This window comes from Agaricus bisporus (genome assembly GCF_000300575.1).
Source record: "Agaricus bisporus var. bisporus H97 unplaced genomic scaffold AGABI2scaffold_10, whole genome shotgun sequence".
Lineage (NCBI taxonomy): Eukaryota > Fungi > Basidiomycota > Agaricomycetes > Agaricales > Agaricaceae > Agaricus > Agaricus bisporus.
Window position 1 is genome coordinate 802,938 of NW_006267345.1, and position 15,581 is coordinate 818,518.

Genomic DNA, 15,581 nt, shown 5'->3' on the forward strand with positions numbered 1-15,581 from the left:
GGAGCGAATCCGATCGTCTTTTCGTTAAAGGTCAGCCGCCATTGGAAAATATAACATACCAAGCTCACTTTCAGAAATGCATTTACACGGCCATCCGCATGATGTTTTCCATGTTCAATTTTCTACGCCTGGTCCTCTTATCGATAAACGCGTTTATATTGAAAGTACTCTCGTTTCTACGCTTCAATCGACCGCGAAACTCTACGCCCGCGGTCGATATAGAACTCGGGGGAACTTCGGCGGTTGTGGCGACGCCTGGTACGCATTCTATTTTGAATAATCCCAATACTTGGTGCCTACTAAACAGAGCCTAGGTCAGCATGGCCTAGACGTAACCCGCCCAGCCACCACTCCGGAGTCCAGTCCTTCCCCAACCCGTGCACTTGTCGAAACTTCAAACCGTTGTAGTGTGCTCATCATTGAGTCCTCTGAGCCTACCGCTCCTGGCAGTGAACATTCGGACTCGCACGCATCAACGGAATCCACTAGGGTTGAAAGTACTGAAGAACGTTCTCTTGAATCTGCTGCAACGTCGGTTGCTCCCTCATTGGCTGACAGGATAGAGGAGTCTAAACGCTCGGCGGCCAAAGACGAAGAATTCTTAAACTCAAGCCAAGAGGGGCCTTCCGACGATTCATCGCATACCTTGAACCTAGCGCTCTCTGCTGCTAGCAGCGTGGTAGAAAGTCGAAACATGACGATGCCGAGACTCAGCACTCAAGTCATCACACACCCTGCTTATTCAATGACCTTTTCTTACGACGGGAACAGTTTCGACGACGACGACGACCAAGGAGTCCCATCTCACCGCTGCCTTAAGCTTGCCATCGACGACGTTTGGTGCCCCAAAGCTCTTCATACCATCAAGGAGGTTGACGAAGAGAACATTGAGGAGGAAGTTTATGTAGACACATCCGGCGTTTCTCCGACTATTGGTAAACTCCTCCGGGTCGTTTTTTCTGCTCGCCAACTGGCTGATAAATTTACTTAGTCGTCCAGAGCCCGAGCTTCGGAAATTCTCTCTCTCGTGCCCAGTCGGCTACCAACAGATTAGCTGCAATACTCAAGCTTCTCGAGGGCGAACTTTCTGATTCCAGGAACTCGATGTACACGGACTCCTTAGACTCGAATTCTAAGCCTGAGATTGATGTTAGGACAAGCTCTGGCTCCGGTTTTGATGTTGGTTATGACTGGTATAGCCAGGCTGCCGACAAATATTACATACAGCCCTTAAAAATGTGCGGCGCAGAAGGAAGCTGCGGCCTCTTACCCGATTATCCTTTCCAGAAGTCGCTATGAGTTCGGATAACGATATACAGTGCCTTTTTGGTCTAATTGAGGTGGGTCTCTGTGCTATTCGAAGTTAAAGACTAACACGATGTTTAGAATACGCCGTTTTTTGGCAATTCTAATTCATGATTATCTTATATTCACACTGCTTCTTACTACAATTTAATGCCCAGCTTTATATAACATGACAATGTTAAAATGAGACTGCGCATCCATGCCAGGTCAAATGAACATGCCACACAAATCTTCCAGGATCAGAGCAGAGATTTTTCGCCCCTGACGGCCATGCGGCTCGTTCTTGCTTCACCATCGACTACCGGTCCCATACGATGAGTAAGGGGAAAGAGAAAGTGCCTCACTCCGAGGAGGGGCTGCTACAAGGACCTCAATTCATCTTCGCTCTTTCTCGGCTCTCCTCCAACGCAGCTTGGACAGAATCGATAACTGTGGAATGTACCTCGCTTCCGCATGCTACGACGCCATGATTCTTTCCAAGCGTCCGTCCCAGACCAAAGTTAAGTTGTTTACCTCTCGAATCCGTAACTTGACCACCTGCTTCTTTGATCAGAAGAGCACCGGGGGCGTGATCCTGTCATGCATCAGTATAAAGGATGAGCTTTTGGACAAGTGGTTTGCATACCCAGATCTTCTCTTCATAGTCAGGACGCGTCGGCATACGTAGATAGAGATGGCCCCTTCCCATAGCAAGCGAGCAATATTTGGCTTGACTATCCATTTGAAGAGATGGTTCTTTCAAAGTCAACAGTTCACGAACACGAGAATTGAAGGAATGCGAGGAATGACCGGATTCAACAGATTCGAGGACGACGATACTTTCAGGAGATACGGAGGGCATAGCAAGAGGAATAGGATCTAATCCGTTTATCGTAAACTGGAGCAGAATGAGATGGATGGTAAAGCGGTGTAGATATTTGATATCTTACCCTCTGGGCACCTTGCTCTTTCACAGCAGAGAAAATCCATCCCTTCTTCCCTTCCGGGTTATTCAGATCGTGGGGTAGATTCGGGCAGCCGATAACCCCGACAACGGGCTCGCCATCTAAGATTAGCGATACACACACGGCGTATTGTCCTCCCCGTAGGAATCCTTTCGTTCCATCGATGGGATCGATCGTCCACATGCCTTTACACAAAACAATGTAAGCATGCTACCACAACAGAACAGCTTAAACCTACGACCAACATTTCCTCCATTATGTTTTCCCCTATCGATATTTTCTCGAACCTCTTGTGGCGAGATGTCACGTCCCAGTCCGATCGCCCAATCCTCCTTCTCGTAGTCCAGTCGGTCGGCTGTGAGACCCTCGTTCACAATAGACGTTATGTTATGCAATATCTCTTTTTTCTCGGGACTATAGAGCTCGGAAGCATCTTCTTCACCGACGATAGGGTCATCAGGAAATACAGTATGAATGATTTGAGATATCAGAGCCTGTGCTGCAAAGTCACCAACTATAAACCAACGCCAGTAAAACCTAATCATCAGGATGAACATCTCGATGCGATTAGAATAAAACGAACCAGTCACAGGAGATTCATCGCTTTTTGTAAAATGATCCCCTTTAACCATTGTTTCAAAGACTTTTTGGGTTACGATACATGCTCGACGAACGGCGGATATGGCGACAATACGCTCGATTGCATACAACAAAACTTGTGGAGTCTCATGAGTAATCGGTATGGTGGTTGAAGTGGCCATTCTGAAGCGTAAATGGCAGCAAGCTGCTCAGAGTGCTCGGTGTAAAATAGCATGTCGCAATAGGTCGCAATTCAGTAGCGTTTCCAGATCATTTCCGTCACGTGTGATTTATTGATCCGCTAGTCCCTCGGCCAACAGTTGTTTTGGATTCATAACCATTCGTTCTGATGGCTATGAAAACCCTTACAAGCCGACAGGTTTCACTGTAAGCCCTTTTGACTTCGTGCAACTATGTTAAACGCGAATACTTCTGTCGCTTCCGGGAACATTTTAGAATGAAATCGGGTCTGGTCCTCGTATATTCAAATGATCTTCCTCGCGAACATGCTTTCTTTTGTCAAATAACGATTATCGTGCCTCTATATTCAACGCCACAAAACAAGATTCGCATTCTGCTAGCGTTATAAATCAAGGGCCTGGGAATCGGAATGCTGTGGTCCCCGTAGCGCCCTACTACACTGGTCTCTCACGCATCTCGAGTCACATTCCATGCAAGCGTTTTCGCATTCACAGAACTTTGTGTTGTCCAACCCGGTGATTACCGATCACAGTAATCACTACCACTCTGGTCTAAGCAGTGGGTCTTAAGACTAGTCTTGAATAACTGTTGACAATCCTGCTGAAGGTATTGACTTACTGCGAGAATCATCTGCTCCAGAGGCGGCCTTTGATTCTAATTTCCGTCGATATGCACCATCATGTTTTCCTGGAACTCGATCGCAATATATTAAAGACATCGTTATTTGGGGTACCGCCCAATCTGCTTTCCCAATGTATCGGATGACTGGACCTGCGGGAGTAGGAAAATCCGCTATAGCGCAAACCTGTGCAGAAGAACTCCTTGATCGATGTCAACTGGGCGCATCTTTCTTCTTCAAGTTCAACGGATGCGATGATTACTCCCGCTTTTTCACCTCCATATCATACCAGCTCTCATCAAAATCCCCTGACTATCATGAAATTCTCGACAAGAAATTGCGGATTGATCCCACTATCGTCAGGAAACAATTGCGTTCCCAATTTAGAGAGCTGATTGTCGAGCCCTTGCGAGAGCTGGAGCTAGCGGGAAAACAAATTGAGAAGAAAGTCATCCTTGTAGACGGTCTTGATGAATGCAAGGACAGGGAAGCTCAGAGAGAAATCATCGAGATCGTCATCACCTCAATCTCCGCTCAAAGCACTCCATTCTACTGGGCATTTTTCAGCCGTCCCGAGCCTCAGATTGAGGCCGCATTCGCAGATCATAGGGTGACGTTCCTCTGCATCTCTACCTTCCTCCCGGTCTCCCGTGGTATCGACGGGGAGATTGAGCTCTACCTCCGATGTGGCCTACAAAACATTCTTCGTCGCCGTGGGATTACTACAACTGGTCCCTGGCCCTCGGAGCAGGAGATACATGCACTTGTATCCGCAGCGCAAGGGCTGTATATCTATGCGGCGACTGTCCTTCGTTTTATCGGAAGAACAGATACGCAATATGATCCACAAGAGCTGCTACATATAGTCCTCAAATCTTCTACCCTAGGCCCCAATGAAAGTTCAACGAGGCCCTTCGAGGAATTGGACGCCTTTTACACCTCCATTTTACAATGTGTGCCAGATGCACTCCACTCTTCCGTCCAACTTCTTCTCTCTTTTATGGCCCTCGATCGGATAGAAGGCGGTAGGACGTCAGGAGGAATACACTTCTTGTGCAATGTGCTTCGGTTCTCCGAAATTAAACTGAAGATGTTATGTGGTGAACTAGCTGCCATTATAGACCCCCCTTCGCGGCTGAATTTCAATAAAACGCCATTACTATCCTCTCCCAATGCAAATCATCTGCTAATATCGGAGTTTGCCAGTCAAGAAATATGGCTATCGTACTGCCACAAATCATTCTTGGATTTCATCGTTGACCCCACTCGCTCTGGCTCTTTTTGCGTTAATACCCCTGCGACACGCAACAACTTATTCCGACTCATTTTAGAGGTCCAAATTGAAAACTCGAAGCATGTTTCTTTCAATAGCGATAGTACGTGACACATGAGGCCCTCAATTGCCCACTGATACGTCTACTTACTGCTTTGTAGGAGACTTAATTCTTAGTGGATCGGGTTCAAACGTAGCAGACGTTATTTTTTGCCCATTTAACTCAGAAATTCAATTACTCAATGTATGTCTTTGGGTCCAGGTGGTCGAAGGATCTACGAAACTCTTACTCCATCAGCTATTCCCATACGATGATCTAGACACTCAACTACTTCGCGGATTGGGTGATTTAGATTATCGTCAATATTTGTCAATCTGCTCGTACCGCCTCATAAAAAATTCTTGCTGGATCTTCAACCTTCACTGTTCAACGAAAGTCATCCGAGGAACTGTGTTAAGCTCGAATTCACTTCAGTGTAGTATCTCTACCTTCGATATTGAAACGTTTCGAAGAGTAAGCTAGATTTATATGCTATCTGAGTTATATCTGACAGTGTCGCCACAGGGTATCTCGAGGCTTGAAGAAGCCCAAGTTATGCAACGATATCAACCAAGCTCGACAACTTTGGATTTTCCTCTCTTTCGTTGTGATTCCGATGGCAATCTATTATCCGGCTTATACATCAGAGGTCGTGGCCAGGCGAGCACATTTTTTTATTGGACTCTAGACTCCGAGATGAGGTCTTTCCGGTGCTTTGAGTCAGCAGATTTGTCTGAAGGAGAGAAAATCTTCGGAGAGGAGAATTTTGAGCTTTGGGACGAGGAAGGTCAAAGGAGATAATGGGAACATAACTCAGAAAGCATCAGTATATTAATACAGCAAACAACGAGACGTATCATACACATGAATGAGACCATGACTAGATGAAGGAAAAACAACGCATAGACCAGACCATCTTCCGTTCGGTCGACATGCATGACGGTACCAGATCACTCCACCTCACCCGACCAGGGATAAACCCAGTCTATTCCGACCTGGAACATGCAAAAACCCCCTACTACAACCCTTTGCAAAGTAATTTACCTCTCCTCACTTGAGCTCTGCACAACTCCACTTCGGTAGGCACAGCCAAGGCAGCAGCGAACATGATTCCCAAAGAGTCTGAGAACCCAATAGAGCCAATCTTGAACTCCCTCTCTTGTTTGGTACGCTCCGGGTCATGGCTCGCATCTGAGTCAGGTTGTTCCTGATTCAATCGATAGAAGACGTTGACGCTAGAGAAATCGCAAGTGAGTAGCCAAGCCTTGAGCTGTGGATAAGGGATGACTGACTAGGCAAGACCACCGCATATACCTTCGATACTGACTAAAAGGAAAACCATGAAAACGCTGAGGCCTTCATGGTCATCCCCAAAAAATCCGCAGGCAGACTCTAAACTGAGCAGACCAAGTATTATCGCTTGTACAGCAGCGGGAAGTGGGAGAAGATTAGCGGGGATAGCAGGTAGGCCTAAAGTAATCGAAGAGCGAGAAAGGAAGACACTGGCTTGATAGACAAGCTGATGCCATGAATTAAATCTTGTCAGCATCACCTTTGATCCAAAACGACAGGAAACGACTCGCCTGCCAGAATGGGTAATAGTCCCGCACAGAATGTATTATCTTGCTCAAGAACCAATGATCTTCAGGCGAAGGGACGGGATAAAGAAGGGTTGGAGCAATGCCCTGTACAATGTCCGAAACTTTTAGCCTTTTGAAAATAACCTATGAATCCACGAACCTGATTAATTGTGTACTCTAACTAGCGGGTTGAATAAATACGCGAAGTTCATTAGAATGAGAGCAAATGGACCTACTATATAAACGGAGACTGGGATAACTCGATTATTAATTAATTATTCGTGAATAGAATTGACTTACAGAGAGGGAGCATGTACTTCAATAATAACGGCTGAACAAGGCGCCACTTGTCGTCCAAGGTCAAGTCAACCTTGCGTTTAAAGCCCGGTGCTAGTATACGCTCCTCTTCGGGATCATCATCCGCCGTAAGCGATATATAAGGATGGTCAGAGACCACCTCGGATGGGCTGACTTCACCATCGTGGGTCGCCGGGGTGTGGGAGGAGAGGAAAGCAGTACTATGAGGCAGCAAAAAATAATAGGTGGCGGGGATAACCACCGGCATGATCTACGTAAGATGTAATTAGATACCTTGGAGAAAGAATTATCGGATTGACTAACAGAGGATATGCCGACGCCGAATCGTACACCGAATTTCCGCAGTTCCCACCAAAGAAAGGCTCCCACTAATCCGGCGGCACCAGTTCCGGAAGCAAAATACCCTACGCTGTGTCCGCCTACCGAAGGTGGGGCGTAGGTTGTGGACAATTGCAAGAAGGTTAATTCTCCGAGACCTGAAATATGAAATGAGCGCTAGCTCTCAAATATAGCCTCTTGGATATACCTGAAGATAAAGATGCAATGCTGATTCCTAGAAGTCTCATGGCTAAGGAATCGAAGGACGCAACAACCTGTGGGCGGGGCTCAGAAGGTGTTAGGACCGGAGCTTGGCGATACTCACCAGCATTCCAGACATGCTTAAAATACAACATCCAATAAGTCTCTTTGCATATCGTATTCGGCCCTTTAAGACATAAGGCCAACCAATCTTAGCAGCGAGGGCTGGAGCGATATTACAGAAGGCAATAATCCCCTTCGGGGTCGAGGGAGGTACGAGGTCTAAGGCGGCAGAAAGAATTATCACGTAAAGTACTGCAGGCACAATTAGCACCTCGCAAACTCTGAAGTCGATACATTTACCGACCATTGTTGAAGAGACCGAAAAGGAAGAACGAGATGCCAAGGTTGCGTAGCAGACGGCGCTCCCGCTCTGCTCAATAATAGTTGTATTGGTTAGATGAATACTAGGCAGAGTGCTGGCGGTTAACACACCTTTCTGGACTTCCACATCGGCGGTGTCACTGGACTCAGCCTGTTCGTTCAGTAGTCGATCATGTTCTAAATCAAGCTCACGACCGCTGGCCGAAGCTGCGAAAGATGAAAGCATTCGTAGGATAAAGGATTCTGTCGATATTGCTGTTGTAGTGCGAGTTTGTTGGCTAGCCGCAGTGCATAATATCGGAAGGGCTGGCAGAGGTAGAAGGTAAGTATGCACCACGGCCATCCAGAAGTGGCTGTGTGACGGTCACATGATCACGAGGAGTCCCCTGGCTCTGGAATCGTTTGACCTTCACTGAGCATGCTAGACGAATTTGGTTGTACCATTCACCATTTTTCGCACAATTCTAATGCATCTTCTACTTCTCAATCTTCACTCCTTGCACAAGGGCAAAGTTTGTTACTTCAAGTGAAAGGCAAAGCCTCAGAATGGCATCCCCCCCAGCCTCAATGGCTCCGGAAGAAACATAAAAAGACTGGTTTGTGATAATGATTAATATTATTTGATTGTCGCTCAATGGCTGCTAGTAAGATTTGAGTATGCATCACGACCTCCCAAGATAAAAGGATCAAGAACAAGCTTGCTCAAGGATTGGGGAACACCTGCCGAAGGGATCGAGATTTTTCGCGTTGCGGAACTCACAGAATTCTCGAGTACAGAGTTTTTCAGCGCAACCAAAATCTCGATATCGAGGCCTAGGTCTCCTCTGCCCGAAAATGTTCCTGCGAAGAAGAGGAAATTGAACCGCGAGTCTTTGTATCGACTGATACCACAGGTCAACTGGTCTTTCTTACGTCCCTGCAAATGTGCTAAATCGAATCAGCCCCATTTTTTCCCGTCCCCTAATCGCGTCTCCAGTAAACAAACAGAGTTCCGGCCATTCAAGAAAACGAACCCAAAATTTATCTCGCCATATTTATCTTTCCCTGCCTTCCTAGAGTGGGACCGCTGTACTTGGATAATACCAATCTATGGCAGGTTACCATGGCCCGAATCCACCTCGGCGATGTTATTGGACCAAACTCCAGGAGATCCTGCAAGCCCGAGCCCCGAGGCTAATGAAATCGCATGGACCGCCGAAGCTGTTTTGCAGTTATGGGCGTTCCTACTTGACCTCCGCACTGCTGGCAAACTTGGGCCTCTCGCCTTATCGTTTCAGCTAGCGTCGCAAGGAACTACCGAGTCGACACGATCGAGGACTCTTCTTACTGACTCACATATACAAACGCATATGAGTAATCCATACCCTGCTACGTCATCCTTATCTATTTCCGACGTGGACCATATTAGAGTATACCATGATGGACCCAAGTGTTTGGGTTTACGAACCGTTCTCGATGCCTGGAAGTTCAAGAACAACGGACGAGGGACACGTTTACTTGTCGGTGCTAAACTCGTTCTCTTGGACGAACAGTCAAGAGGAATCATGGTCCTCTAGTGAAACGACATGGCTGCCCTTTATCTCATCTATCCAACAGCTATTACCGAATTAGGACGTCGATTTCGATGTTCAAAGTTTTCAATAGAATGCGTCAGCGTTTCTCAGATGACCTTGGTGGAAAGAAGGCTGACAATCTCCGATACTATTCTCGACTCACCACCTGACCAAAATAATGTACCCATGGCTAGAGCATTGACCGGTCCCGTACACACCACTTTGATCCACTTTGATCACGAGCTTAACGCTCTTCCCACAGGAGCCAGCATAAAGTTCAACGTGGTCTTACGTTTCCCTCTTACCTTGCCGCCATAATGTCAACCAAGTCCACTAGTTCGACAGAAATTAAAGAGGTTGATGTGTCCAAAACCCCACACGATCAGCAAGCTTCCGATGGAACATTACATCAGAGTGGATTAGGGCCTCCTCAACGAAGGCATTTCTTCTCTCCTTTAGACCCGACATGGGCAGAGGCGGTACATCGTGATGCTGAGACTGTGCAATATACTCCAGAAGAGGAGGTTCGTTTCCAAACCGCTTGATCGCTTTGCTTTGGAAAATGGGAACTGAGCTCCTTCAAGAGACGCGTTCGGCGCAAGATTGACAACAGGGTTTTACCACTTGTCATCATTAGGTACGCGTTCTAAATTATTTTTGTGGTGGCAAACATTGACGGCGCAATAGTTTCCTGTGTATGTCAATACGAAGCTTCTGGCATCTCTAGGAATTTTAACTGACAAACGCAACATACATACTAGTTAATCAATTTGGTGAGATGCCGAGTCCTTGTTTCTTTCAAAGTGCTTGATCCTAATGGCATCGTAGATCGCACAAATGTGTACGTGTTTCCGAAACCCTTCACAGATAGATTCTCATGTTCCTACAGTGGCAACGCGCACGTCATAGATGCTTTCAACGACAATTATGTATGTTTCTTGACAATTATAACTTCAATCTTCGTTGATTCAGTCATCAGGAAATCACCACGAATCAGAAATGGACCCTCGCATTAAGTATTTTCTACGTGGGATACTGTAGGTTGCAATTCAGTCACGCATACAATGATTAATGATCATTAGGCACACTCGAGATGCCTGCTAATGGTATAAATTTCTTGGTAAAGCCACGTAAACTGACCAACCCCACAGTCCTGCAGCGACATATTGGAGCAAATAGATTGTGAGGTTTTTATATCTATGAATGCTCCTATATATCTAAATCACCTCCTTATCTCAGCTTCTTCATTTCCTTAACGTTTTGGGGTCTCTCATCCCTTTCTTTTACATACGCCAAAGGTTATGCAGCGCTCTTGGTGTTGCGGTGCGGAATCTCTCGGTTCTTTCAAGTATCGCATTTCTCAAAATGATAATCTATACAGCGTACTTATGGGGATCGGAGAAGCAGGCTACTACGCTGGAGTGATCTATTACATGTCGTTCTGGTATACACGGTGCGCAAGAATTTGACATTTACTCGAATCTATCGTTCTGAGGTGTTTGTAGGAGCGAAATGGCCTTACGAATCACGTCAGTTAAGAACCCTCGTCTTCTGGTAACCAATTTTGACAAGTAATTAGTTTGGGAATGACTGGAACCGTTCCAGGAGCTCTTGGTGTGCGTCGTTTGTTCGGAATTATCACCGTTCGATCTCATTATTGGTGAACAGGGCCTACTCGCATTCGGCTTGGTGCGCGCACATACGTCAGTGCTGGCTGGGTAAGTACTAGCCTATAAACATAGTCAGACGCTCATGTAATTCTCAGATGGCAATTCCTTTTCCTTGTAGGCATTTTATATCACTAAGGGCAAGCTTTAAACTCAAAGACTGTCCCAGATTGAAGCGATTCCTACGCTAATTATGGGAACTTGTGATCTCCTTTTTCTCCCTGCCTTTCCCTTCACTGCCTCTTTTTTAACCCAGCGCGAAAAGGCGATTGCCCAGGCTAGGTTGAATTGCGATCATAAACCCCAGTCGCATGGTGGGATGACGGGATGGCAAGGGTTCAAAGCTGTTATATCGGATCCAAACGCCTGGCTTTTCATGACCATCTACGCTAGCTGTATGTGTTTCTCCTTTGAAATTCGTTGAAAATCTGACATTTTTCAAGTTAATGTTGGCGTTGCGACGATTTCATACTTCTTGCCTACGGTACGCGCCTCTCCTGAACTATGGGTGCTAGGTTGTATTTCTAATGCTGTCCGTAGCTAATTAGAGACCTTGGATTCTCTTCAATCAATGCACAAGGGCTTACGGTCGCACCCTATGTGGTAGGCTGGTTTATGGTCTTTATCCAATCCTGGCATAGCGATCGTACTCGAGACCGGGGATACCACATCATGTTCTCAGCCGCGCTGTCTTGTATCGGTTATATCATCCTTGCAACCTCTGTACAGAAAAGTGTCGGTGCTGCTTACTTTGCATTGTTTCTTGTCGTTGGAGGAAACTTTAGTCTCTTTCCTTTGGTAATGTGAGTGACACTCCGTCATAGTGTGTTTTTAGGGTCATTTTGCTTATTAATCTATGTAGGAGTTGGGCTACAAACACCTTTTCTCCTACGTCTAAACGTGGTGTTGGAACGGCGTTTATCGTCTCGATATCCAATTGTATATCTATGTAAGTCAGATGAGTATTTATAGTTTGAATGTTACTCTGACCATCTGCCTTTTGTACCAGCGCCTCACCTCAAGTTTACTTTGACTCCGAGGATAATTTTCGTAAAGGTCATGCGATAGCCGCTGGGTATGTGGCGTTACGATCGCCGTCCTTCGTCACCATAACCAACCCGTATTTTCTAGTTGTCTATTTCTCTCACTCCTTGCTGCATTTACTGCTCGTACTCGGTTGAACGCGTTAAACAAGAGGAACAAAATAATACTGCAGGAGATGGCCCAATCTGATGAAAAAAGAGTGGAAGATGAGAGCGTTGAAATTTGGGATAATGATCCCCGTTATGTATTCTTAACTTGACGGTCTGTACTCCACTTGCTCACGCTGCGGTCCGATGAAATAAACACATGTCGTTTGTATTAGAACTTACTAAAGATGTTAGAGGTATACACCACTGTTTGGGTTTACGTACCGTTCTCGATGCCTGGAAGTTCAAGAACAACGGACGAGGGACACGTTTATTCGTCGGTGCTAAACTCGTACTCTTGGACGAGCAGTCAAGAGGAATCATGGTCCTCTAGTGAAACGATATGGCTGCCCCATCTCACCTATCCAACGGCTATCACCGAATTAGGACGTCGCCTTCGATGTTTAAAACTTTTTTAGAACGCCTCATGTACTGCATTGGTTGCTTTTCTCAGCGTTTTCAGATGACCTTGGAGGAAAGAAGCCCGACAACCTTCGATGCTATTTTCGACTCACCGCCTGACCAAAAAAAACTCACGGCTAGAAGATTGACCAGTGCCATATACACCACTTTGATCTAACTTCAATCCACTATAATCACGAGCGTAACGCTCTTCCCACAAGAACCAGTATAAAGTTCAACATGGTCTTATTCTCTTTCTTACCTTACCCCCACAATGTCAACCAAGTCCACTAGTTCGACAGAAATTAAAGAAGTCGATGTGTCCAAAGCCGCACACGATGAGCAAGCTTCTGATGGAACATTACATCAGAGTGGATTAGGGCCTCCTCAACGAGGGCATTTCTTCTCTCCTTTAGACCCGACTTGGGCAGAGGCTGTACATCGTGATGCTGAGACTGTGCAATATACTGCTGAAGAGGAGGTTTGTTTCCAAATTACCTCAGGATTGCTTTAATTTGGAAAACGGGAACTGATCTCCTTCAAGAGACGCGTTCGGCGCAAGATTGACAACAGGATTTTACCGCTCATCATCATTAGGTACGCCTTCTAAATTTCTTGTATTGGCAATGATTGACGGCGCAATAGTTACCTGTGTATGTCAACATGCAGCTTCTAGCTTTTCTAAGAATTTCAGCTGACAGATGCAATATACATACTAGGCAATCAATTTGGTGAGATGCCGAGTCCTTTTTTCTTTCAACTTGCTTAATCCTAATGTCATTATAGATCGCACAAACGTGTACGTGTTTCCGAAGTCCTTCACAGATAGATTCTCATGTTCCTACAGTGGCAACGCGCACGTCATAGATGCCTTCAACGACAACTATGTATGTTTCTTGACCATTGCAACCTCAGTTTTCGTTAATGCGGTCATCAGGAAATCACCACGAATCAGAAATGGACCATCGCATTAAGTATATTCTACGTGGGATACTGTAGGTTGCAACTGAGTCACACGCACAGTAACTAATAATCATTAGGCACACTCGAGATGCCCGCTAACGGTATGAATTTCTACCCAAATTGTTAATAAAGGTCGCAGAAATTAACCAATTTCAAAGTCCTACAGCGACATATCGGCGCGAATCGATTGTGAGTTCTTTACCTTTGAAATATCCCTCGTATCTAAACCAAGTTCTTAATTTAGTTTCTTCCTTTCCTTGACGTTTTGGGGTCTCTCATCCCTTTCGCTTACATATGCCAAAGGTTATGCAGCACTCCTGGTGCTACGGTGCGGAGTCTCTTGATTCTTCCACCTATCGCGTTTCTCACAGTGCTAATCTATACAGTGTACTTATGGGGATCGGAGAAGCAGGCTATTATGCCGGAGTGATCTATTATATGTCATTCTGGTATACACGGTACGCAATTTTGATATTTACTCGAATCTATCGTCCTGAGGTGTTTGTAGGAGCGAAATGGCCTTACGAATCACGTCAGTTAAGAAGCTTCGTTTTCTATTGGCCACTTTTGACAAGAAATTAGTTTGGGAATGACTGGAACCGTTCCAGGAGTTATTGGTGTGCGTCATGTGTTCGACTTCATTACTGTTTGACTTCATTATTGGTGAACAGGGTCTACTCGCATTCGGGTTGGTCCGCGCGCATACCTCAGCGCTGGCTGGGTAAGTACAAGCATATAAACATAACCGCACGCTCATGTATTTCTTAGATGGCAATTTCTCTTCCTTGTAGGCACCTCATATCACTAAGGACGAGCTTGAAACTCAAAGACTGTCCTAGATTGAAGCAATTCCTACACTGATTATGGGAACCTGTGATCTCTTTTTTCTCCCTGCCTTTCCCTTTGCTGCCTCTTTTTTAACCCAGCGCGAAAAGGCGATCGCGCAAGCAAGGTTGAACTGTGATCATAAACCCCAGTCACATGGTGGGATGACGGGATGGCAAGGTTTCAAAGCTATTATATCGGATCCGAACGCCTGGCTTTTTATGACCACCTACGCTAGCTGTATGTTTGCCTAGTTTTGAGATTTGCTGAAAATCTGACATTTTTCAAGTTAATGTCGGCGTTGCAACGATTTCATACTTCTTGCCTACGGTACGCGCCGCTCCCGAATTACGGGTATCAGCTTGTATTTCTTACGCCGTTTGCAGCTAATTAGAGATCTTGGATTCTCTTCAATCAATGCACAAGGGCTTACAGTCGCACCCTATGCAGTAGGCTGGTTTATGGTCATTATCCAAGCCTGGCATAGTGATCGTACTCGAGACCGGGGATACCACATCATGTTCTCAGCTGCGATTTCTTTTACAGGTTATATCATCCTTGCAACATCTGTACAGAAAAGTGTCGGTGCTGCTTACTTTGCATTGTTTCTTGTCGTTGGAGGAAACTTTAGTCTCTTCCCTTTGGTAATGTGAGTGACACTCCGTCAGAGAATTTTATAGGGTCATTTTGCTAACCAATTGTTTAGGTCCTGGGCTACAAATACTTTTTCTCCTACATCTAAACGTGGTGTTGGAACGGCGTTTATTGTCTCGATATCCAATTGTGTTTCTATGTAAGTCGGATGAGTATCTACAATTTCAATCTTATTCTGATCGTCCGGCTTTTATACTAGTGCCTCACCTCAAATTTACTTTGACTCCGAGGATAATTTTCGCAAAGGTCATGCGATAGCCGCTAGGTACGTGGCGTTGGAATTATCGTCATCTTCGCCACCGTAACCAACTCGTATTTTCTAGTTGTCTATTCATCTCAATCCTTGCTGCCTTTACTGCTCGTACTAGGTTGAACGCGTTAAACAAGAGGAACAAAAAGATACTGGAGGAGATGGCCCAATCTGACGAAAAAATAGTGGAAGATGAGAGCGTTGAAATCTGGGATAATGATCCCCGTTATGTATTCTTAACCTGAGAGCTGTACTTGACTTGCTCACGCTGCGATTCGGTGAAATAAAGACATGTATTTGTCAAATAAGAACTTA

The 15,581-nt window shown here is 45.6% G+C and overlaps 7 protein-coding genes across 7 annotated transcripts; 5 read left to right on the forward strand and 2 right to left on the reverse strand.

Annotated features, from left to right (window-relative positions):
- Positions 1-110: 110 nt before the first annotated feature.
- On the forward strand, positions 111-1,299 carry AGABI2DRAFT_121223 (hypothetical protein; the record flags this gene model as incomplete). The annotated part of the gene is made up of 3 exons (XM_006455231.1): positions 111-258; positions 315-935; positions 992-1,299. The coding sequence occupies 3 exons, from the start codon at positions 111-113 to the stop codon at positions 1,297-1,299; spliced, it is 1,077 nt and encodes a 358-aa protein (XP_006455294.1).
- Positions 1,300-1,361: 62 nt separating this feature from the next.
- AGABI2DRAFT_209718 (hypothetical protein) lies at positions 1,362-3,045 on the reverse strand. The gene is made up of 5 exons (XM_006455232.1): positions 2,833-3,045; positions 2,488-2,763; positions 2,235-2,434; positions 1,931-2,182; positions 1,362-1,879 (listed from the first exon to the last, which is right to left on the reverse strand). Exons 1-5 carry the CDS (start codon positions 3,008-3,010, stop codon positions 1,676-1,678), a joined length of 1,110 nt encoding a protein of 369 aa, XP_006455295.1. The 5' UTR covers positions 3,011-3,045; the 3' UTR covers positions 1,362-1,675.
- A 454-nt stretch (positions 3,046-3,499) lies between these two features.
- Positions 3,500-5,762, forward strand: AGABI2DRAFT_121225 (hypothetical protein; the record flags this gene model as incomplete). Its single annotated transcript, XM_006455233.1, has 5 exons — positions 3,500-3,587; positions 3,636-5,024; positions 5,083-5,165; positions 5,220-5,435; positions 5,487-5,762. The coding sequence occupies 5 exons, from the start codon at positions 3,500-3,502 to the stop codon at positions 5,760-5,762; spliced, it is 2,052 nt and encodes a 683-aa protein (XP_006455296.1).
- A 4-nt stretch (positions 5,763-5,766) lies between these two features.
- On the reverse strand, positions 5,767-8,061 carry AGABI2DRAFT_209723 (hypothetical protein). The gene is made up of 11 exons (XM_006455234.1): positions 7,874-8,061; positions 7,746-7,811; positions 7,503-7,693; positions 7,386-7,452; positions 7,163-7,335; positions 6,842-7,109; positions 6,778-6,791; positions 6,702-6,722; positions 6,545-6,646; positions 6,254-6,480; positions 5,767-6,196 (listed from the first exon to the last, which is right to left on the reverse strand). Exons 1-11 carry the CDS (start codon positions 7,986-7,988, stop codon positions 5,980-5,982), a joined length of 1,461 nt encoding a protein of 486 aa, XP_006455297.1. The 5' UTR covers positions 7,989-8,061; the 3' UTR covers positions 5,767-5,979.
- A 119-nt stretch (positions 8,062-8,180) lies between these two features.
- On the forward strand, positions 8,181-9,318 carry AGABI2DRAFT_121227 (hypothetical protein; the record flags this gene model as incomplete). Its single annotated transcript, XM_006455235.1, has 2 exons — positions 8,181-8,358; positions 8,408-9,318. 2 exons carry the CDS (start codon positions 8,181-8,183, stop codon positions 9,316-9,318), a joined length of 1,089 nt encoding a protein of 362 aa, XP_006455298.1.
- A 314-nt stretch (positions 9,319-9,632) lies between these two features.
- Positions 9,633-12,285, forward strand: AGABI2DRAFT_121228 (hypothetical protein; the record flags this gene model as incomplete). Its single annotated transcript, XM_006455236.1, has 20 exons — positions 9,633-9,839; positions 9,900-9,952; positions 10,003-10,010; positions 10,077-10,088; positions 10,144-10,156; positions 10,205-10,244; positions 10,295-10,352; positions 10,398-10,497; positions 10,555-10,638; positions 10,697-10,768; positions 10,821-10,844; positions 10,895-10,931; positions 10,984-11,033; positions 11,081-11,099; positions 11,152-11,377; positions 11,426-11,466; positions 11,523-11,785; positions 11,845-11,931; positions 11,992-12,057; positions 12,114-12,285. The coding sequence occupies 20 exons, from the start codon at positions 9,633-9,635 to the stop codon at positions 12,283-12,285; spliced, it is 1,632 nt and encodes a 543-aa protein (XP_006455299.1).
- Positions 12,286-12,848: 563 nt separating this feature from the next.
- On the forward strand, positions 12,849-15,511 carry AGABI2DRAFT_121229 (hypothetical protein; the record flags this gene model as incomplete). Its single annotated transcript, XM_006455237.1, has 21 exons — positions 12,849-13,055; positions 13,119-13,171; positions 13,220-13,227; positions 13,294-13,305; positions 13,361-13,373; positions 13,422-13,461; positions 13,512-13,569; positions 13,615-13,638; positions 13,696-13,726; positions 13,782-13,865; positions 13,924-13,995; positions 14,046-14,069; positions 14,120-14,156; positions 14,209-14,258; positions 14,306-14,324; positions 14,377-14,602; positions 14,652-14,692; positions 14,749-15,011; positions 15,069-15,155; positions 15,216-15,281; positions 15,340-15,511. The coding sequence occupies 21 exons, from the start codon at positions 12,849-12,851 to the stop codon at positions 15,509-15,511; spliced, it is 1,587 nt and encodes a 528-aa protein (XP_006455300.1).
- Positions 15,512-15,581: the final 70 nt, after the last annotated feature.